This window comes from Enoplosus armatus, chromosome 4, assembly GCF_043641665.1.
Source record: "Enoplosus armatus isolate fEnoArm2 chromosome 4, fEnoArm2.hap1, whole genome shotgun sequence".
Lineage (NCBI taxonomy): Eukaryota > Metazoa > Chordata > Actinopteri > Centrarchiformes > Enoplosidae > Enoplosus > Enoplosus armatus.
The window spans coordinates 10,808,515-10,831,200 of record NC_092183.1 but is presented as its reverse complement, the minus strand read 5'-3'; the positions used below and the strand labels follow the sequence as shown (position 1 = coordinate 10,831,200).

Genomic DNA, 22,686 nt, shown 5'->3' with positions numbered 1-22,686 from the left:
TATTTAATCTAGTTAAAACATCAGAATCGCATAAATCTCAGTAGCCCCATCCCTCTGCCATTCTCATGTCAAAGTGGCACATGGTAAAACCAATCTTGGTTTTTCAGGAGATGTCTGAGGTGGAAGTCATAACTCTGGCCTCCTCTCCAGACACCTGGTGAGGTGGAGCTATGAGGAGTGTCATTCCTTGAGTTGACCTGAAGCTTTCTGGAGCTTTAGTTTCTTACCTACAGCCCCTTTAAGCCCTCACAGGCTTATGTGATTTGACACATTGCATCACAAGGAGTAACTCAGCACATCTTTTAGACATTTGTGGTGTAAAAAGTGGGTGTGTGAAGAGACTCTAAGTTGTTTATGTGGAGATGCAAGGTGGGGTGTGTGTGTGTGTGAGATCCCTCAACAACCAATTTCCATGTGCCGCCCAAACATATTGCTCTTATGAACCTCCTTAGCGGCCAGCAGTGGAGGATTGTGGGCAGCCGTCAGGTGTGAGTGTTTGGACAGTATATGTGTGTTAAATATACAAAGCATACCTTTGTATGTGTCTGCTCATTGTGGAAATCAGTATGCATATGTGTGTTGTAATATGCATCAGAATTTGTTTTCATACCATTTGTAGCCATATATTTATTTAATGTACATTCTTGCATTGTTGTTGACTTTGGTGATGTTTCTTTCCTGTCCCTTGTCTTGATTTGTAAATGACAGTGGAGCGGCTATGTGTTTAGATAAAACGTTGCTGCCCTGCTGGACTTTGCTCTTTGTGTAAATTTGTATACTGTTCTCCCACCCATGCTTTAACCTTCCCCGCCATTCATTTATTGTATTGACTCAGCGTGTTATGTGATTAACCGGAGGGGCGGGGAAAGTGTTATAAACAGAATGTGCATGAATGTCAGACTCAAATAGAGAGTATTATATTCCATTTAACTGTAAACTATCAAAATATTATCTAGCTTTCATTCTTGAAAAGCAAACTGGTTTGGTGATTCTGTTGCTACAATGATATTAGTTTTCAGATGTTTGCATGAAGCTGTCTGACAGATTTTACGCGCTTCATGACTCTGCAGCCTCAGTGGTTTTGACTGCTGGCATTCCTCCATTGCACTGGTGTTTATGGGTTTGAGGTGGTAATTAGTAACAGGGCTGTTGTAACAATGGCCATGGGACTTAATGAACCCATGAGATTGACCAGAGGGGAAGCAGTCGGGAATGTGACCCATTTACTTAAGTCTTTGCCCTCTAACTCTCCCCTGCATTGTAATGTTGCAATAAACTGTTTCTGACACGCGTAAACATACATACAAATATGAGCACAAACAAAAACACACTATAATAAACACATGCACATGCTTATACACACAAAACTTCATCATTGAACTGCAGAGAATAAAGCAGTCATTGTGTTGAGTTTGGTAGGGCTCAAATGATATGGTAGATTAATTACAAAGAAATAGACATGCGTTAGCTCAGCGTCGCAACAAATTGGGACACTGGCTTTGTTCATGTCATTCTCCCTTGTTTTTGGAGACGGCTACAGGCAAACACAAACACACACACATACACACACACACCATCCCCATCTACCCAATATATTTGAATACTACTCCATTCCTATGTCATGTTGATTTCCTGCTCAGTCTGGCCCTTAAATCAGGAAACCATATTTATTCCACTGCCTGTATGGCTGCCAGCATGACAAAGCCTTTACACAGCCAGCAGAGATGTGCTGCTGTAGAGAGCGAACAATGGTTTGAATGGAATCACCATGGCTGACCAATTCAAACTAATGCGAGTAGGAACAATGGTGGAATTGCTGTTGCATCTCTCATTAAGATACACTGTGTGCATGTTGGTGGACTTGTACAAAAGTGATGGCTTTACAGGAGGTTCTAGATGTTTTCAATGCCTGTTTCTATACAAATATTAACCTACAAATATCCCACAAAAATGGTATACTGGTGTCGTAACTATTATTCTCTGCCTCCTGAACACAAAACCTTATGATTCTGTATGTTTTTTTCCAGGCACTCCTCTGCAGAGATCAGACGAAACTTCAGTGGGAACTATGGCTTTAATCACAGCCGGACCAACTCCAACGCTTCGGCCTCAGTGTACCTCACTGTGGTGAGTTTCTCTTCTATAAAAAGATACCCTGGCTTTTGGAATTTAGTCATTTTTTACCCAAAAGGTATTTGTCATATTATCCAGGATATGTATCTTTGATCACAGCCATATAGAAAAAAAGGGTTATTGGTTAATTGCATTAAGATATTAAGTTAAAATATTCCGGAAAGGAACTTAATCTAATATAAGACATTTTTTACTTAGATAAAGTGAAAATGCAGGAAATTTTGCAAACGTCAAATTCCTTTTTATGCACAATTACTTGTTAAGTGGGTTTAAGAATATAAACAGAATAAAAATGATTGCTATTTGTTACTTCACTTGATGCTAGTGATGTAATGCTAGTTGAGGAGAAATTCAAACAGTGACTAGAAGGTCAGTGGAGTGGTTTCCTCTAATGCTGCACTCACACAGCTTTAGTGTTTGTGCTTACACCAAAGGGGTATAAGCATACCTTCTTCACATCCTCTTTACTGTCATTAGTGCGGAGAATGTCTGACTCAGTGCGGTGTCTACTCCTGAAGATTATCATTTGAATTGTAGAAATTCTGCTACAACATGAGTTACTGCTTTTGTAAAAACAACCGTCTGCATTTCTGCAGTTTTTTTTTTCTTCCACTTATAATAGACGAGATGAGAACTTAGTCATGGCTTAACATGCTTTTCTTAAAAACCAGGCTGACACTGCCTGTTCTTTGATTTAACAGGGTTTGGGAAAACCTAGTATCCCTTAGTTTCAGCTGGGGATTGGATGGCATTTTGACAAGTTGTTTTCTTGCCTCTTCAGCTGAAGCCTAGCAAACAGTTAGAGTGATTCCTGCTCTGTAAAGCAAGTAGAATGATGCACAGTAATCCTTTGCAGGAATTTGTTCCCACTACACTCTTAGTCTCTCTGTGGTACCCTCTGAACCTCTGTCCCCGCTTCCCAGATTCATATATTTCTCTTTCAGTCTTCCTGCTTTTTTCTATTTCTGTCTTTCCCTGACATTTCTTCTCTCTCGGGCGCCCTACATCTCTCTCATTTCAAGTTTTCTAAAGCTCTTAGACGCTCAGTCTCCTGACATATCCGTGTGCATGACTAACTGAGCTGAAGCCCTTTGATACTTTCCCAGTGATGATCCTTGAGCTCATCAGCTGACAGGGTTTGAGGAGGAGTACTTGGACCATCCATCCCACCCCAGTTTGTAGCATGCAACACGGTTAATCTCTAACCTGCTTGGGAAATGGGTCAGTGCCTTGGCTACTGACAGGCGCTGGATGGGGCCTGCTTACCTTGCAGCTTACACGGGCAAATCTTTAATATGGCCGGATTTGGGATGCGGGAGAGGGGTTTTAATACTATAATCTCCGGGATGATAGTTTCCCATTATTCAGCAGTCGCGTCTAGCACAGGGATGAGGGAGGGATGTTTGTTGAGAGGACGGAGGGATGTTTGTTGCTGCAGTTGCGACGTGGATCACTTTGTTGATTATCACAATTCTCACTCTCTCACTCCACCGCTATTTTTAGTGCCTAAATATGAGGAACGTTGACTGATCAGTGTTGTTTGTTGTTAATGAACAAATCGAGAGATTAAGAGGAAAAGCCATGTGTGCCTGTGTGCCTGTGTGCCTGTGTGCCTGTGTGTGTGTGTGTGTGTGTGTGTGTGTACAAGCAGCATACACGTAGCATACACGTGTGTGTGTGTGTGTGTGTGTGTGTGTGTGTGTGTGTGTGTGTGTGTGTGTGTTGTTTTTGTTCCTGTCTGTTGAAATACCAGTTGATGGAGGGACGCCTTGCTGATGTCACTTCCGTTTAATGTCTTGTGGTTTTCTCCACTTCAACTCAACTCAACAAACTTCGAGCCTGAGTGTCTGAACCCACCAAATGTTTTGACAGCAGTTTTGAGCGTTCAGGCAACTTAAACATTCGTTTTGATTGGCTATGAACACCTCTTCTACTTTTGGCAATGCTGATTGTGTCATCTCAGATCTACTGGAGTTCTTAGCTTCTAGGAATATGAGGATCAATTTAAAGAGGATCTGTGCACTGTGTTGTGGCTTAGTTTCAACAAAAAGCGCTCAGCGTCAGTAGGTGCACTCTGTAGGTTCCCATATCCGGAGTGCGCCATTTTGTACGCTTCCTTTTTTTGGTGCAGTTTTCAGCCGGGTAAGTCCCCAATATCTATACGAGTACTTGTCCTTTAGTTAGGCTTCAGAATGAGATTATTTGTAAACTTGATTGTCTTAAATATCATAATCAAGTCAAATGTGGCTGTGTTTTGTAAGAACATTGTTTGTCTTGACGTCTTTACATGTCTGTTTTCTGTCCCCGCTCATTTTTGCCAATGCACATTGAGAGCAGTGACGTTGGTAGATGCATATTGTTTTTTAAATGGATGAATGTTAAATAAGGCTCCAATAGTGATTTGATATAAGAGTTATTGAATTTGAAAATGTCTAATTTTATTTAAAAAATTTTTTTTATTTATTTGTTGTGGCATGTGTCTGCACAGAATTTTGTCAGTTGTAGATTGCGATGCTCCCTACACGTAAAACAATCTCCATTCTCATAAATAGCTGCGGAGGTATCACCTTTGTAATCCCCAATAAGTGAACAGATAGAAAGTCTGGCTGTTGATTTGGCAAGTAGAGGTAGTTTCTTGCTAGCTCCTCTCATGACTCCACAGAGCAGCAGACGCTCATCAGAGGCATGCATAGATTTGCATTCATTTGTTTTTGTTAGCCTCCATATGACACAAGAAAAAGAGTCCGTGCTACAATGGTTGTTTGAACTTTGAGGCAGAGAGCCAGAGAAATGCACATATGGAGAAGGCTGCCAGTGCCGAGACACTGTTGAGGTTCACGCCTCCTCTGTAGAAAGGAGTGGAAGGTTTCATCTATACTGTAGGCCTGTCATTTAAAATAATAATGATACAGTTGTTCCATCTGGCTGTCTGTGTATTCTTGCCATCTTGTGTTGCATGCTAAGTACCATTAATACTAACCCATGTGGTACAGTTTGCTCTTGAGTGCTCGGCAGAGAAAAATATCCCTTAGGGTGGATTGATGTGCAAAAACATGTCTGAAGGCCAAAGGAATTTGCTCTGCTTTTAAAAGTTGAGTACAGCAGTGACTCACCTTGTTGCTGCAGATATCACTACCTCCTCTGTGTGTACATATTATCTGTCAGTGTGTATGCCAGTGGCTGGTTTGACTCTGTACTTGTCTTTTTTCTCTCTCTGTCTCCTGGACACACACTTTCTCTTCAGTCTTCCACACACTACCTGCTTGTCATGCAAATGCTTCCTGTGTGGGACCGTATGCATGATTAAAAGCTTAAATATTCTTTTTGGATGGTACTAAGGCCGATTTTCTCTCTTAACACTGTGCGTTGTATATGTTGAGAGACTTTCAGTATGATATTGTACTTTATTTCCAAGCTTTATCCTACATCAGCCACAGCCTGCAGACTGTAATCAGATTGGAGTTCTGCCCAGTTTGCTGCTTTTTTCACAGAAACACCTGCTCCATGCAGGTTCCCATTTTTACAACCATAGCCAGCCGGGCACCACAAAAGGGACGTGTGTTATCTCATCAGTTGTGGGTTTTTTCCTGTGAGCTCTTTCTAATGATGAAAAGCATGTCTATTCTCCCCCTTTAAGTGCCAGTGGGAATTTGTTTCATTGTGTGCACTGATGATTTGAACAATATGTACTGATTTAAAGACCCAAATGAAAATTTCAGCTCATTTGCACTGTACATAAAACTGATTACAGCTTTGCCTTTGATCTGCTGTAGCTCCGGAGTGTAGGCTGATAGAGTTTCTGTCTAAAAATAGGTTTACAGAAAAAAAACGCCTGGCTGTCTGATACAGGCCAGTTTGTTCCACTTTCTATTTGTGTATGTGTTCCAGTCTTTTGTTCCTCATCAGGTATGAGCTATTAGAAAACAGTCATGATTCAACATGTTTGGTCCCACCTCCCTTGCTATCTTGTCTTTTTCCTCAGTACTTCTTTGCCCTATGTAGACTGTACAAACTCACCAATCACCCTTTAGCTCTTCACAGACAATTAATCTATTATTGTTATTATTATTATTTTTTTTTTTTTGTTGTATCTTCCGTATTTCCTTTTTGTTTTTGTCACCCTAAACCTTATCAGACAAATCTGTGGCAGTGTCTTGGTATGATTTACATTTATGCTTTCCTGATTTTCTTCTGATCATCCAGGCCACTCTTTTAGTAGCCTTAAACTGCACCCATATGTTCTTCATATCATGATATTTGGTGGCCATGTGTCCTAATTCTTCCCCTCCTCCATCACCCCTTCATTCTGCAGCCTCAGTCGTATGAAGCGGTGGAGCCCTTGGACCTTGAGGAATTCCTGATGTCCCAGTTAAGAAGTGGAGACTCAGCATTGATGCAGGAACTTGGAGACTTCCCCGACGATGACCTGAAGGTGGAGCAGGTGGAGAAGGAGTGTCGCACTGTTCGACACTCTGCCCCTGAAGATGGGTGGGTCACAGGATGTCTGACATTGACCACACACTCTGACTCAAAAACATCCAACCTAAAATTAAACTGGAAAGCTGTTAGACCTGTTTGGTAAAATATAGTCCAGAAAAGATGAAAAAAATTACAGAAGATGTTTCACCCCATTGTCAGCCAGTCAAACAACAGTCTTCATTCATTCAACCACTGAGCCAACCACAAGTCCATGTAGGACAGTTAATCTTTATACAGTATATTTTGCAACTTAGAAATCTGAGTTTTAGTGAGCTTCTTGACCAAAAGCTGTATAGAAATACAGTATTAAAGTAAATAATTAGTGTAAAGAAAAAGGGCAATAATGACTGTTTTGTCAATAGATGTATATAGAGAAATATAAACATGACTGACAACAAGACCAGAATCATAGATAAAAGACAATTGAATAAAGTACTAAAATAATTCCTTTATTTAGTCATAGATCTGGTATATGGAGTTAAAAGATGCTAGCTGGGATTTCTAGATCTTAGGAGAAGAATAAGTAGCAGTTACAATGTCATAGGACATAATTTTTTAGAATACCTTCAGTCAGCGTCAGTGTAAAGTTATTCCGTCAACGTGTTATCTTAGCTTATTCAGAGCATTTACTTGTCCCGCACCTTGACCGTGAAATACGGATTAAGATAGAAGAGGAATGTAAAGTTTCCAGTTGTCTGTGAATGTTTGCGTGCGTGTTTGCACGAGAATGTTTGTGTGTGTCTTCTTATCCTCCTCGTCCCTCTCTTTTGTAGAGTGGAGTTGGATCCACATGTGAGAGACTGTGTAGCGAGTTACACCCAGCCGTGGCTTGTGGTCTCCAGAAGGTAAATTGTCTCCTACAGAAACACAGCAGTTACAGTCCGAGTGTTCAGGACTCTCAGAGTGGTAGAGCCGTTTGGTATCACGTACTGTAGATACTTTGACAGATACCTTAAAATCACAAAACTGAATCTATTTTTGGAGTTTATTGTATATGCCACAGTACTCCAAGCTGCAGCATTTTAACCAAAGAAATAATGTGCTCACTGGTATTTTAGCTGTCTCAGGTGCCAACTGTTTGAGAAGTTGCATGTCTGTGATACAGGAAACAAGAGGCCCGCAAGAGCCTGAGAGCCTGATAAACATACACTTGGATCTCCTGTCTGATATATTGTACTGCTTGCTCTATCTCTCTCTCTCCCACACTTACCATACACATGTACACTGTGACTGTTGTTATCTAGTTTGATTAGACGAGCAGAGGTGTATCAGTTGTAACCACGCATGTTGTTTTTGACGTCTGTGTTGCTGTCTGGATCTTTGACCTGGTGTGTGAAGGTGCCAGGGAGATGGCTGGAGCGCGTATTCGGAGCGAGCAGGCCTGCACAAACTCCTTCGGAAACAGACCTTTGAGTACGACGTCCAGCCAGAGAACCCACAGAAGCCAGTAAGAAACAACACAAACACAGCCAACCGTGCATTCAACACACACAGTCACCCTCTGAAGTTTCAGTTGTATCTGAAAAGAGTTGAGATAAGTTAACCAACAAATCTTCAATGTAAGAAACCCTTATTTAACGTAAGGACGTTAACAAGGTTTTACTTAACCTGTGTCTTAACCAACAATCTGTTACTCAATAAAGGAGAAGTGTCAGTCTTCCTCAAAAAGCCTTCTTCAGAGCCAGTCTTGCTACACTGGAACAGTTCTTCACTTCTTTCCTTCTTCAGTCAGTCCTTACTTTAACAATTCTTTAGACCTGTCTTGTTGCTATTGTGTCAGTCTGCTGTTGTGTATCAGCACTGTTTTATTAGGTCTAATTCTACATGAGCTTGTTGTTGTTGAAAAGGTTAGCGTTATTGGCTGAGGTAGGTTCCATTAAAATGAGAACTAAATAATACAGCTTAGTTGTATTATTTACTAAATAATACAGCTTAGCTGATACAGCTTAGTATACATAATTTGTATTAACGACATAGATTTGAAAGGAATTTAAAGGAATAGTTTGACATTTTGGGAAATATGCTTATTTGGTTTCCTAGAAAGTTTGCCCTTATAAAAGATTCACTCTTACGTGATGGTAGAGCCAGTAGGGAATTAGCTTAGCTTGGCAGATTAGCTTCATTTAGCCAAAAGACTGATCGCCTGGGTCTATCCAGGCTATTGTAGGCTATTGTAACAATCTCTTGGTGAACAATAGCCAGGAGTAACTTTCCGAAATCTCGTCATCACGTGAGGTTGCCAGGCAACCAGCAGATGCACTGCACAAAAGGGCTGGCCAGGCAGATGAACAGTTGTTCCTCAAGTAAAAGCTGTTATTTTAATTAATTATTAATTGTCACAATAATTTTTGCATTTCTCTTTGTGTACAGATTGTTATGTCATATCTCTCTCCTCCCATTTCTTGTCTGTATCTCTACTATCACTATCAAATAAAGGCAAAAAATTTAATAAATAAAAACAACAAGAGACCACATATTAATTATTAATTACTGAGCTTTAGGAGTGCTGGTAGGTGGATTTTTGAAAGCTCTCAGTCTTTACACTAAGCTGAGCTAAATTAATTGCCTACCTGCTCTGTCTCCATACTCACAGACATCTAAATATTGGCAAGAAAGCAAATGAGTGCATTTCCCAAAATGTCAAACTGTTTCCTAAGCAGAACCACAAGAAAGGCTACTTTCTAACTTTGTGCTTCAATACCAATATGTTGCACTTAGTTGAAGTGTCTTTTGTGAGAGGAAGACCATTAACTGAGAGCAGCATGGTAGTCCATACTGATCAAGGCTTGAGAGAGAAGACAATACTGAATGTGAGATGTGAGGGAGGGGTGGGAGCCTGGGGTGGGGGATGCTTTAATAATGAACACAACAGTGTTTTGTTATTCCTATCACTCTTCCCACTGTGGCAGTGGCTCTGTCAAGTTTACTTAGCCTGGCACAGAATTAAACCTGAATATTAGACACTCCAACTCTCATCACCTGGCCAGACAGTCAGAGATGTCGTGGTTACATTCGATGGTATTCTACTTTCTTCTATTCTACTATTCAAATAAATAGCTTACGTCTGCATAGCTCAGTCCATTACTTTCATTATGGATCCCTGCCTCTGTACTCCACTGACATTGATTTGAGCCAAGTTCCCATCCTCTCTCACTTCCCTCTCTAGCTGTTTTGCCTCATAGTGGCCAAATCCCTAGCTCCCAGCATCAGGCAGTCCCGGCCAATCCAAGTCCCAGTCAGCGCCACTCCCAGCCTCTGGCTAGTTACCCCGCCATCCCTGGGTAACACCCCCCTCCCCTCTCCTGTCAGCCCATCCTTGCCAATTCTGGTTAATCACCCAAACCAAAAAGCCCTTATTACCGCCTCGGGATTCCCATGATCTACATGCCAGAAAGAGAGTGACGGAGACAGGAAGAAAAGCACTATTGTCCTTCAGTACTTAATGGGTCTCTTCTATGGTCCAATCTGGTTGAGCAATAGCCCTGGGATCATGGTGTGATGGTCCCTTGGAGCCTCAACAGGGTGAAGCTTAACCAGGGTGGAAGCTCAGTCAGTCCTCGCCTGTGGTTGGAGAGCCGGGATGTGAGATTGATGGATGATGGGAATGAAAGAGACAAGAGGAGAGGGGTGGCAACAGGGATTGTTCAAAGCAGGATGCGGCATGGGAGCAGAGAGGTTATGCCCTGCCCTGTAGCTGAGTCTGAGTAATTCCATATGGTGCCAGTGCCAGGCAGAGAGACCTCTTACTGATGGGCAGAGGATGCTCCAATCAGTTGATGTTAAAACAGTTTAATGGTAACTTGTCAGTACAGGAAAACAGGAATCATAGGTTCTGCCTAGCTCCTGCCTATGTTAAATAACACTTAATAGATAATGTGCTTTTGTACTTGACTTTAAGGCAAAGGTGCAATAAAGTTTTAAAGGTACTCAAAAAAAAGTATTTATTGCCTTGATTTAGTGGTATCATTACATGCTGAATGTAAGAATCCTGTATATTCCAAGGTGGAGCGAACAGAAGCCATAGGGCAACATAAATATGTTTAACTATGTACAACAGAAGAGATCTTTTGTGCGTTTCTGATGCTCGACTCAGACCTCACTCCAGTGTGTCTGAGAGGACACATTTGAGTACAGTTGCATATCACACTGTTATATTAAGTGAGTTAATTTAAAAGATTTAAGCTCCTGCCTCTGCCTGGTGCCCATTTTTTATCCAACAGGCAAGTGGTGTTGCTGGCAGGGCACTGGATGTCAAAAATGTGCAGCATCTAGCAAGCTTTTTTTCCAGGGCTGTTGTGGCTCTGGGTCAGCAAGTCAGCTCGGCCCTCTTTGCTTTTATCATTTTTGCCTGGAACGCCATCAGCCTGCTGGGAGATCTCTGATTACAGAACTTGATCAGCTAATGTACAATGAATTAATATCACTACTGACGAGTAACTCATACCACCCTATTGTATGTCAAAATTCAATGGCCTTATTTCCTGCATTGTGGTGTTCAATACTATGAAAATACAGCAAGAAAACTGCATGTTTATAACAAATGAAGGAAGCATCTCCTGAACATTATTATATAAAGATGTCATTTCACTTTCTGTAGCATACAGTGGACATGAGCCTGTGTTATGTGTTCTCTACATTGGGTAAGCCTTGATCAGAAGAAAACAGAGACTGTCATTGTCTGCAGGCCAGAACAGAAACTGTCTAGACTGCCTAAATGCCCTTTGCTGTTTGTTGAGCCTGCTGACAGCATAACCATGGAGGCTGGATTTTCAACTTAGCGTATTTTGTGGTTCACTGTAAATAAATAAATTGGAAGTTTAGAGTTGATATTTTGTTGTTTAAAAAAAACACATAATAGTTGAGGCAGATTCTGCAGTTTGATCAAACAATGAGAGAAGGTTGGGGGACTTAAAGCCATGGGGAAACATGAGGGAGGAAAATCATTAATCTCTTGGGAAGTTCAATAGGGTTGGCAAGTGTGGATGCCTTTTTTTCCATTTACTCAAACCCCATTTAAATAATGTTGTTTAAATGGAGGAAGAACTAGCTTTGACCAAATATCCATTAATAAAGTAGGCCTTTCCCCGCAACCATTTTCTTTGATGTCTATCTTAATAACATCCCTCTGGATATTCTGCCTTAATACCCCCTTATTTTCCTCATCCTTTGTTTTTCTCCTCTCGCTCCATCTTTCCCCCTCACTCTATTCTCTCTGTCCTCCCCCACCCCTAACCCTATCACCACCCTCACCCCTCTCTTTCTGTCCTTGCCCTAGGTCAAGTCTCCAACTCTAGTGGGGCTGAGTGATGACTCTGGCCGCACACTGACCTCCTCCGACTTTAACTTGCGGTTTTTGACCCCGGACCAGAGAGTGGAGGGGCTGCTGGCCTACAGCAGCCACGAGGAGCTGGACCACTTCAACCAGGAGGCACGGCAGGGGAACAGACACCCCGAGCTGTTCGCTCTGTACCCACCAGCTGACGAGGTGAGATATAGAGAGAGTTGGTACTCACATGCTGTAATACACCATTGCATGCATGCATATGGGAACCATGTGGGTTTGGGTTAGTCTCTGTCACTCTCTCTGTTTTTTTCCCTATTTTTTAAGAAGGCATACCCACCAAGATGCAGACTAATGTGAGCTTCAATACTAAATCAGTATAATATATCACACCTTATCCCCCAAATGTTGTTGGCCATCTTGCCTTCATCAGGGTGGGGTCTGAGGTTCAAAACACTCCCAAGGTTCAGTCGAGGATTTGCCCTTTTCTTTGTTTTATGTGATAATACACTAAATATCTTTGGATTTTGGACTGTTGGTCTATATGTTCCCTATAAAAGTGGACTTTATAGTGCCAGGAAAATGACACACACATTCACAATTAGTATTTGAAGCCTTAGAAACGTAACTCTAAATGTAACCACTATTAAGAGGAAAGTGATATAAAAATCATCACTGGGTTACACCTTTTTTGCCTGTAAATGGATTTACTTCTATACCTTGTGAACACTTATTATATATACATTATTATATATAGTTTAATTTCAGTTCCTCCCAACACCTGTGAATCATGTTTAAGATCCTAAATCTCCTCCAAACGTGACAATTCCTCCATTTCTTTTTTGCATGGTTTGAAAACTTTCTCTGCTATTGTGTTCCAGGAAGATGCGGTGGAGATCCGGCCCATCCCTGACTGCCCCAAAGAACACACTGGAGACCGCATCCTGATCCGATGCCAGGCCATCAAGTATATCATACATTTTCATGATAGTGTAGGAGGGGGGGATTTAAACAGCTGCCTTCTGTTTCTCGAAGACATTGGACAAGGAACCAACAGTTGTGTGTTAAAGGGAAATGTTTATGAAAATGACCTTTTGCTTAGCATTTAACATACTGAACATTCTTGCATGTCACATCTGATCACGACTTTAAAGTCTGAGCAGTTGTTTCAAAAAGGTTAGCAGTACATGTGACGGACAGCGCAGCGTGGGAGAGTGGAGGAGTTCTGTGCATTGGTTGCTGTTCTTCTCCAGAAAATCACTGTCCCTCCCTCTCTCTGTGGGATTTTGTCTCTGTGTCTCTTTCTTTCTATCATCCACACACACACATACACACATACACACACACACACACACAACACACACACACACACACACACACACACACACACACACACACACACATGCATACACACAGAGTTTCTTTGCCTTTCACTCCTGATCTCTCTCGTCCTTCTTGCAACCCATAAAACTGCCAAATGTTTTAGTTGAACTCATTTCTCTGCTTGCAGTGGTTTGGCAACTTCATCCCCTTATCCTTTAACCCTCAGTTCAAACATGTCAGCACTTACTGTAGTACATTTTGTTGCTTCCCAATACAACAATAATCGACAGGAATAGAATAGAATTGGAAAAAATAGAATATAATCTAAGTACAGTAAAAGGAAAAACCAGAGTACTAATGTTGAGTATGTCAAATATTTGTCTCTCTTGCTATTATTGAATGACTCATTTCCTTTTCCTTCTTGGTCTCAAAGGTTTGAGATTGACATCGAGCCCATATTTGCCACTATGGCCTTGTATGACCTGAAAGAGAAGAAAAAGGTAAGAAAACTTTGCTTCACTGTAGTCCTTACAATGTCTAATGTTGTTTTAATGGTGTTTCCAATGTTGTCTAAAAGCATGTTAACTTGTGTCACATGTTCACCTTGCCACATACAGTACGGTGGTAGGACAATATAACAAACAACTTACAATACAATAGCCTGGCAGTAAATACCGGTTTGGTGAGGCTCATTATGTGTGTTTGTTGTGTGAGACGGTCAGGTTGTCTTTCAGTTGGTGTTGGGTGTACTTATGGTCACAGGTCCTGTTTGTGACCGTAAGTACATCTTCAAAGGCAGCCACACTGGGTGACTCTTATTCGAGGCACAATCTCTAAGCAAATGGTATCAAAACTACCTAAAATAAGTTGGTCTATACAAATTCTTACATACAAAGTCTTATATAATAGAGACAGTTGCCATTTTCACAACGGAGGCTCAAAGGCACTTTTTGAGGCCGTGGTTTGTAATGTTGTAATGCAAGACATTGAACCCCAATTATTCTTGATGGTTAGGCCAGTGCCTTGCTTGGTAACTTGCCGGTCGCCATTGGTGTCTGACTGTGTTGTGTGTGTGGATGGGTATATGAGAGGCAAATTGTAAAGCGCTTTGGATAAAAGAGTTATATGACTGTAGTTTTCATTTAACAAAAAATACCTTGTTAAGTCAGTCACTCTGGATGAGGGCTTATTTGTGTAACAAGAGGAAGCATCTCAAAGACAACGACAACACATGTCGAATAGAGAAAAACAGAGAGGCACACTGGTCACGAGTAAACCGTCACTAACACTGACTGACTTTGATGACATTACAAACTGCAGTCCTAAAAAACCTCTAATTGTCTCACCAAAAATCAAACATGACAGGTATTCTATAATCTTAAAAAATGGCATCAAAATGGCATGTAGTGCACATCTAATTTGTTGTAAAATGTTTGTTATTTTTTCCACCCTTGTATCATGGTGTAACTGTTGTGTGTGCCTCCTGTTGATGCAGGGAGGTCTCGTAGTTTCTTTTGGCAGTCAGCGTGGCAGTGAGGGATCAGTGTAATCTACAAGGTTTTAAGTCTCATCATCCTCACATATTCATGCCCCTGGGGGTCGTCATGTTTTGGTTCTATAACTACTAATACTGCGCCGCATTTTCCCTCGACCATTTTGAGCCATGGCTGTTTGCATGTTTTCTGTGGATTTACACAGCTGGATAGTTTTTTGGTTGAAGGGGCTGGAAGGATTTAGTTTGTGCTTAAGTGCTCATGGATCTCTCGGATGAGACAGGGTTTTAGCCACCGGCCTTGCCTTGTTCTCAGCGGTGCCCAACTGCTTTCAAGCTGATGGCTCTAAGATGGTCTGCTGGGTAAAGTAGGGCAATTTAATGCCCTGTAGTTTTAAAAATGGTATGTACATAAGCCGGTCTTTGGACAACACAAACAGTATAAGTCGTGCACTGTATGAAATATTTTGCTTATATGTCAAAGAGTGTACTGTAAATCAAGGATATTTTCAGTTCTGCTTCCTGCTGATGTCAATCCATAAGAGCAGAGCCGAAATGTCACATTGTCACAGTGTATTTTGCTTAAGATGAGTAATTTTATTATGTGTTGAACCGAAGTGTGTCCTTGTGGAGGTTAATACAACTTCCTGCCTATTACATTGTGCAGAGACAGATCCAGACTGTTAAAGAGCTATGAAGAGTGTCTCTGTCTGAGTGAAGGAGAAACTGGCAAGTTTGTTTTGTCAGATTTAATTGCAGTGGAACTGTGAAGCATTTGCTACTGACCTATTTATCTCTGAACCCTTCACGCTTTTACTTTCTTTACGACTTTTTGTCTTTCTCTAACTCTCTTCAGCACACTTGTTTCTTTTTCTCTGTCTCCTCAAGAGTGTTAGATTTTACTTTCTGCCACATTCCTGTTGCCTCTTTGCCTCGTTTTCTCTCTCTTTTCCTGCATCCCTTACTGTTGTCTCTCATGGGAGTTTTGTTGCTGTGTCTGTGTTTGTTTTTTTGTTCACGTCAGTTTCGCTGTTTCACATCTGTGCAATCTGCAGCAGATGTTCATATAATTCCATATAATACTCTAGTTATTAATCATGCCTCTCTGGTCCACCAGCCAAGGTGCAGAAACAGGATTTGAACCAACAAGTGGCCTACTTATGATATCAGACTCATGCATATAAACAGACAAAGGGTTAGGGTTTAGAGTACACATGCAAACAGACCGACATGTCCTCGCGGTAAAAGGAGTTAAGAAATGTCTGTTTCTCTCAAAGTTTACTCCAGACATTTAGTAGTCTTCTTGTTGTTGTTCTATAAGACTAGACAAGCCTAGTTTTGCTGGACTGTGACTGCAGCCCCGTTGGGAGGACACGATGAGGGATCAGAACAAGTACACAACAGCGTTTTTTTCATATATGCAGTGGATACCCTGCAATCAGTTAGCTACGTGTTTCAGTCTGTCTGTTGTTTGGTTAACGAGACATCTCTTGCTTACTGAAGAAGCGGCCTCAGTAAATAGTATAACTGCAGATTCATGGAGATTTGTTTGTGGGAAAGTAGCTAATGTCTGCCTAAGAAATTCACAAGATTCGTTGCGTGGCCCTTGTCAAAGGTTGTCAAAGGGGTTTTAAAACAAGCCAGATCTTGCTATAGTTGCAAAGTTGGTAACACTGGGGTGTTCGCAAGTGTGCCCTATTAGCAGATGTTAAGCATTTGCTCTTAAACAATGTGTGTCAGTCAGTCAGACACACAGCCTCTGTCGTCAAACACGTAATGTTAAAAAGAGCTACTACATTCCCCGTGTCCCATTGAATCTAAATGTAATGGTCTGAAGGTTGCTTTTCGCAAGTGAATGTTATTATAATTAACTATGAATGTTGGACCTTGTGAACACTTGCACTTTGTTTGACATGTTTGTTCTGTTTAATGAGAATATGAAGCATGATATGCTATTTAAGTCAGCTGGCTTTGAATATTAAAAAGTGATTTCTGTAATTCCAAGAAGTAATTTGTCAGTAAGAGGTGGATTCCTCCACTGCAGCCTTTTGAGAACTTTCACTCTTGCGGTAAATGTGCCTCCATGTTAAAGTGAACGGGGTCATTTCCGTCACAAAAATCCATGCAGGAGTTTTGCTGTCTGGCATGTTAGACTGCTATTAACAAAATCAAATTTAAAACAAACCAAAAGTGATCAATCTAGAAATACTTTTCTGAGTGTGTAATCTGATCACAGTTACTGTCTTGAGGATTCCAGTTAACAAGCCAGGTTTGGCTGCCCAGAAGTCTGCTTTGGTGTGGTAAGTGTAATGGAGGTCCTATGGGATGAGCAGAATGAAGGAGAGTGGTTAATGGCTTTCCAGTGAATAGGATCACATGACACACACCAGGCCAGGCCAGACCAGGACATATGGCTGTGTTCCTAGCCTGAGGTCATTAGGAAATGCGAGTAGTGAAATGGTGGAGTGGACTGAACAGATGATATTCCAGGATCAGTCTTTGGTTTACATGAAACCAGTGTCCTTTCTAAACTTCATTTATTGGAAAACATTACCATAGAGTGATGTTGTGCATTTTATTATGTCCTGAATTTGATGTCTGTAAAACCTTCAATCAACAAAAGCAACCATGTTTGTGCTTTTGGTAAAGAAATGTTTTTCTTGCTCTCTAAAGTTAAACTTTTCATCTCTGTCTCCCTCCAAGATATCAGAGAACTTCTACTGTGATCTGAACTCCGAACAGTTTAAAAACTTCTTGAAACCTCACACTCCACATGTGGATCAGTCCACTCTGGCCAGATCTGCCATCTTCTCCATCACCTACCCTGCCCCAGATATCTACCTGGTCATCAAGGTAATAATGAAATCCAGAAGTAACAGGATTGGGCTATTTTCCTCCTAAATAATTTAGTTTTATATACCCTGTAATTCATTGCAGTACTGTCTCTGTATCTCTTTAACATGCCTTATTTTTTGCCAACAAACTATGGATTTTTTTTAGTTTGATTATGCTGAGATGCTCTGATGGCTACTTCCTGTCTGTGTTTATAGATTGAAAAGGTTCTTCAGCAGGGAGAGATCAGTGACTGTGCTGACCCCTACATGACATTGAAGGAATGTGACTCTGCAAAGGTAATGTTGCAGAGCAATTATCTGGCGCTGTTTTTAAGTTGAAGGCAATTTTTTTTGCATTCATTTACAAAAATTAACTTAACTTAACATTTTTTGCTTTTGGTCTTTCAGAACAAGGACAAGCTTGAGAAGCTGCGAAGTCACTCGGAGATGTTCTGCCAGAGGCTGGGTCGCTATCGCATGCCCTTTGCCTGGGCAACTGTTAATATCATGGAGGTCATCTCCACTGCTGCGATAGAACGCGATGTCACAGACTCTGACAGTTTAAAAGGAGGTGTGTGCTTGTGTGTTTGTCCTAATGAGTGTCTTTTTGAGTGTTTTTGTTAGACAATAATACCTTGTGATGAGTCGCATGCATTAGTGTGTATTTCCATAGATTGTGAATATCTGTGTGCGTATCATTTGAGCTATGGGCTTTACACTTTGTTTTTCCAGGTAAATCCAGCAGCATTGACCGGAGAATGCTGCTTCCCAGGAGGAATTCTGAACGTTACAATACCATGGATGATCAGTTTTGCAACATTTCTGCCTTCAAACCTGCTACCATCACTATCAGCACCATCTTCAAACAGGTTGGACAGCCACCTGAGCACAAAGAGAGAGACTAGTCTGAAAAATATGCTATTTCCTTGAGTTTCAAGGAAATACTTCGTTTACAGCCTGGCCTTATCTCATTCTTTGATCAAACATGCCAGTCCATCAGACTTTAGTAATGTTTCTACCATAAAGCCATGACTTTGGATAAATGCTGCCAGAAAATCAAGTGTCAAGCATTGACTCTATTATTTATCTTTGAAGCAGAGGCTGCAACTCAGTTTTACTTTATTTTCTGAGCGGTTTTTTTCTTCTTGACGCTAGCTTTTCAATGAATCACCCAGTTGCTAACTGTGCCTATGTTTGTGTTTATGTTTGTGTTTATATGTGTGTTTTTGTGTGTGTGTGTGTGTGTGTGTGTGTCAGGAGGGAGATCGTTTGAGTGATGAGGATTTGCTCAAGTTCTTGGCTGAGATCAAGAAAACCTCCACTCCACAGAGGAGAATCAAGACGATACCAGGTCATCTCTCATCACATCTTAACGCTCATTCTGAGATTTTGATTTAGTTTATTAATTGAGGGAATAGTTCTACATTACAGGAATTGCAACTTTCTTGCAGAGAGTTGAGAAGATTGATACCGCTGTCATGTCTGTCTGCTACGGCCAGCAGCCGGTTAGCTTAGCTTAGCACAAAGACTTGACAAACAACATGTTATGGTTTTACAGTGAGGTTATGCGCTGCACAATTTCTTGGAAATTTCTTGGAAATTGTGCAGTAATATCCTGAGTCTTCTTGTCACCATAATGTTGCCAGACAATAAGCAGAGACTCCAGGAAGTTACTGCACCTGGCAAAGAAATTGCTCAGCACATAACCCCTTGTAAATCCACAACGAGTCATTTTTACACTTTTTGTACAAATGAAACAAATTAATTGTGTTAATTAGATGAGCTGTAGAGGTGCTGGTAGGCAGATTTTGTTACCTTCGTACGGAGCCAGGCTAGCTGTTTCCCCGTTTCTGGTCTTCATGCTATACTAAGCTAACTGGCTCATACATGAGATTGGTATTGATCTTCTCAACTTGCTCTCAGCAAGAAAGCGAAAAAGCGATTTTCCCCAAACTATGGAACTATTCCTTTAAAGTTTGGTTAGATTTTATCAGTGTGTGTCTGTTTTTGTGTTGATAATGCAAAGAATTAAAATGACGTGATGTGATATCATATGATATGTGCAGTATACTGTATGTGCAGGTCACTGATTTGTGATTTTGACTTGTTGTGTCTCTCAGGTTCCATAAAACTGGACATGTCTCCAGTCCACGACACACCACTGGCATGTTTATCCACTGAGCTCATCCCTCTGATACCTGTGGCTGAGAAGAACATTCGGCCAATCAAAGAGGTGCTGGAGTTTCCATCCAGTGAGGTTTATGTCCCTCACAACATTTACAGGTGGGTTAGAAGGCCTAGTATATAACTGAATGAACACACACTCCTTTAACAACTTTCACACTTTTGGATATGGCATTCAACACAGTGGAAGGAAGGAAATAAGATTTTTTTTTAATTTTCCAATCAAAAAACAGTTTTTATGTTGTGTAAGACATTTTTCGTGAGTCTATCAAGTAGATTGTCAGAGTAAAAGAGAACTGCTCATATAAAACTTGCACCTCAACGGGATGAAATACAAACAAGGTTTTGAAAAGCAAATGATTCATAGCTTAAGGTGTAAACAGGTTTGTTTGCTCTTACAGACCGTTTATTTATCTGGAAGGCCAGAGGCAACAAGAACAGTCATGCTGTACTCATCACTCAAGAGCTGACATCGCTTTGCGGCTTTGCTGTTTTTAGTGTAGCGCCTATTTTTAGGCCTTTCCAGCCAGACTAGTGGTGAAATTGCCTGGTAGTGTAACACAATGGAGGCAGCCTATATGAGCAGAAGTTTAAATCAACACTCTCTAATATGGTTTTGCTTGTAATGAAACATTAGTAACTTCATGTGTGAACAAGTCCGCTGCATGGTAATTATATACTGACGTTCTCTGAGCATTTGTTCAGTGGAATCTGCGGTATTTCCCTGTATTCCAGGTTTCAAGACCGATTACAGTGTTGTATTAAAACCACAAGTCACAGTAAATTACTAGTTGTTTGGACTTTTCTGTGACATTACTGCCACTTTAACGCTAAATGATGAAGATGTTTCTGTGCAGACAGTGCCATCTAGTGATCTATATTGGAATTGCTTCATTTTATATACAGAAGGGTTTTGCATGATTTTTTTCATGTATTAATTAAACAGGAAGTCTCCGTGGCACTCTTTCTCTCTCTATGTCTCTGTAGGAACCTGCTCTTTGTCTACCCCCAGAGGCTAAACTTTGTCAACAGGCTTACATCAGCAAGAAACATCACCATCAAAATCCAGTTTATGAGCGGAGAGGACACAACCTGCTCTCTGCCTGTGAGTGCTGCTGTTTATAAACTGTGATCTCACACCACTATTAAAACAGTGAAATGGATTTGTCTTGATGATTCCAATGGATTTGCTCCTGGAAGTGTGTGCATCGCCTCATCTAAATGTTGTCACATGAATAAATACATCACAGGATCCCCTCCTAATGTGCTTTCAGTGTAAGTGATGGAAGACAAAATCTACATTTTTGGTTCTGTGCAAAAATGTATTCAAAAGTTTATCAGAGGCTTGTATGAGGCTTCAGCAGTTTGCCAATTCAAGTGAATATCTTACAAAGTCTTTTTAGTACAAAATTCCGTCTCTTCCCTGGACTGCATTTCCTTGTTGAGCTGCAGTGGAAGGATGATAACAAAAAGAGGGATTTTTGTACTACAAAGCCTGTAACTTTGGAAGATACCCACTTTATTTGATTCATTTGGATGGCAGAAGCCTTTTGAAACATTGAAAGTGCATTCTGAAGGAATCTTTCATGAAGGAAACTTACACTGAAAGCACATTAGTAGGGGATCTCTTAATGACCAGTGGAACAGGAGAAATATTTGCAGCAAGAAAAACCTTTTTTCTTATGGGCACCTGACTATTGTTTTAAGACTGTAAATTGTGAGCCTATCTTTTAAGGAAGTATTATGTAAGTACATTCTGAAAGCAAAATTTTTTTTTTACCTGTTACAGTAACTACAGAGTCACTGGTATAGATGAACAGCCCTGTCAACCCCTCTCTCAACAGATGTATTATGTGAAGTTTGTGCTGTTGGACAGAAGAAAATTATTTTACATTTTTTTCCCCTGTACATTCTCAGGTCATTTTTGGGAAATCAAATGGTGCAGAATTTTTACAGGAAGTCTACACCCCTGTTACCTACCATAACAAGCAAGTACACATTACTGAGTTAAATTATACTGTTTGTGGTAGCTTCTTTTTGTCATCCAAACAGTCTGAGTAACTCTGTCTCTCCCTGACTCTCTCTCACCCTCTGGTTTGTGGTTTCCCCCTTTTTCTCATCTCTGCCGCTCCATCCTTGTCCTCACCCATCCCTCTTTGCCTCCTCTGTGTTTCTTCCTTTGTTGCTCCCTATTTCCCTTTCTCTCAGGTCCCCAGACTTCTATGAGGAAGTGAAGCTGGCTCTTCCCGCCCGTCTGACGGAGAGACATCACTTGCTGTTCACCTTCTACCACATCAGCTGCCAGCAGAAACAGAACCAGAGCGGCAGCTGCGAGACGCTCATTGGCTACTCTGTGAGAAGTTGTCCTTTACTACCTACCCAAAAAAATGTGCTAGTATTCTAACTTAAGCATTTACCTACAATGTCCCTAAATATATCCTCACAGAGCCACTAGCATGGCTGGAGAAAAAAAGTATTTTTTGTAAGCAAACCCACTAAACACGATTAGTTAATTTGATAATGTATACAAGTTCATTTAGTGCACACAGCTTACATACTTACTGTTCCCGTTTCATCTAGTGGCTGCCCATGTTGAATAATGACCGACTGCAGACTGGTCAGTTCTGTCTGCCCATTGCCTTGGAGCGACTACCTGTCAACTATTCACTGCACACGCCTGAGGTATAGACATCTATCATGTACATTGTAAAAATTCATTCTGCATGTCCATATTATACATCTGTATATAAAGGAGCAGGAAAAGGATTCTTAGAAGGCTGTAGACATACATGTAAGACACACAGTTATAATTCCTGTGTCTTTGTTGTGTAGAAACTTCCTCTTCAGGCCCCGCCGGTCAAGTGGATGGAGAGTCACAAGGGACTTTTCAACCTCGAGATCCAGGCCGTGTCATCTGTCCACACACAGGTGAGTAGTGGTTGCACACACACAAACACAAC

General features: G+C 41.0%; 1 protein-coding gene across 1 annotated transcript in view; it reads left to right on the top strand.

Annotated features, from left to right (window-relative positions):
• Positions 1 to 2,060: 2,060 nt before the first annotated feature.
• dock8 (dedicator of cytokinesis 8) overlaps positions 2,061 to 22,686 on the top strand; it is a 47,093-nt gene continuing 26,467 nt past the window's right edge. Inside the window, exons 1-18 of the mRNA XM_070905081.1 lie at positions 2,061 to 2,127; positions 6,446 to 6,621; positions 7,386 to 7,457; positions 7,951 to 8,059; positions 11,888 to 12,097; positions 12,775 to 12,860; positions 13,650 to 13,716; positions 17,412 to 17,561; positions 17,759 to 17,839; positions 17,951 to 18,113; positions 18,275 to 18,411; positions 18,800 to 18,893; positions 19,663 to 19,825; positions 20,714 to 20,831; positions 21,644 to 21,714; positions 21,935 to 22,079; positions 22,307 to 22,408; positions 22,559 to 22,654. Of these exons, the coding sequence (XP_070761182.1) occupies positions 6,494 to 6,621; positions 7,386 to 7,457; positions 7,951 to 8,059; positions 11,888 to 12,097; positions 12,775 to 12,860; positions 13,650 to 13,716; positions 17,412 to 17,561; positions 17,759 to 17,839; positions 17,951 to 18,113; positions 18,275 to 18,411; positions 18,800 to 18,893; positions 19,663 to 19,825; positions 20,714 to 20,831; positions 21,644 to 21,714; positions 21,935 to 22,079; positions 22,307 to 22,408; positions 22,559 to 22,654 (1,992 nt within the window). The 5' untranslated portion in view covers positions 2,061 to 2,127; positions 6,446 to 6,493. The remainder of the gene's footprint in view (positions 2,128 to 6,445; positions 6,622 to 7,385; positions 7,458 to 7,950; positions 8,060 to 11,887; positions 12,098 to 12,774; positions 12,861 to 13,649; positions 13,717 to 17,411; positions 17,562 to 17,758; positions 17,840 to 17,950; positions 18,114 to 18,274; positions 18,412 to 18,799; positions 18,894 to 19,662; positions 19,826 to 20,713; positions 20,832 to 21,643; positions 21,715 to 21,934; positions 22,080 to 22,306; positions 22,409 to 22,558; positions 22,655 to 22,686) is intronic.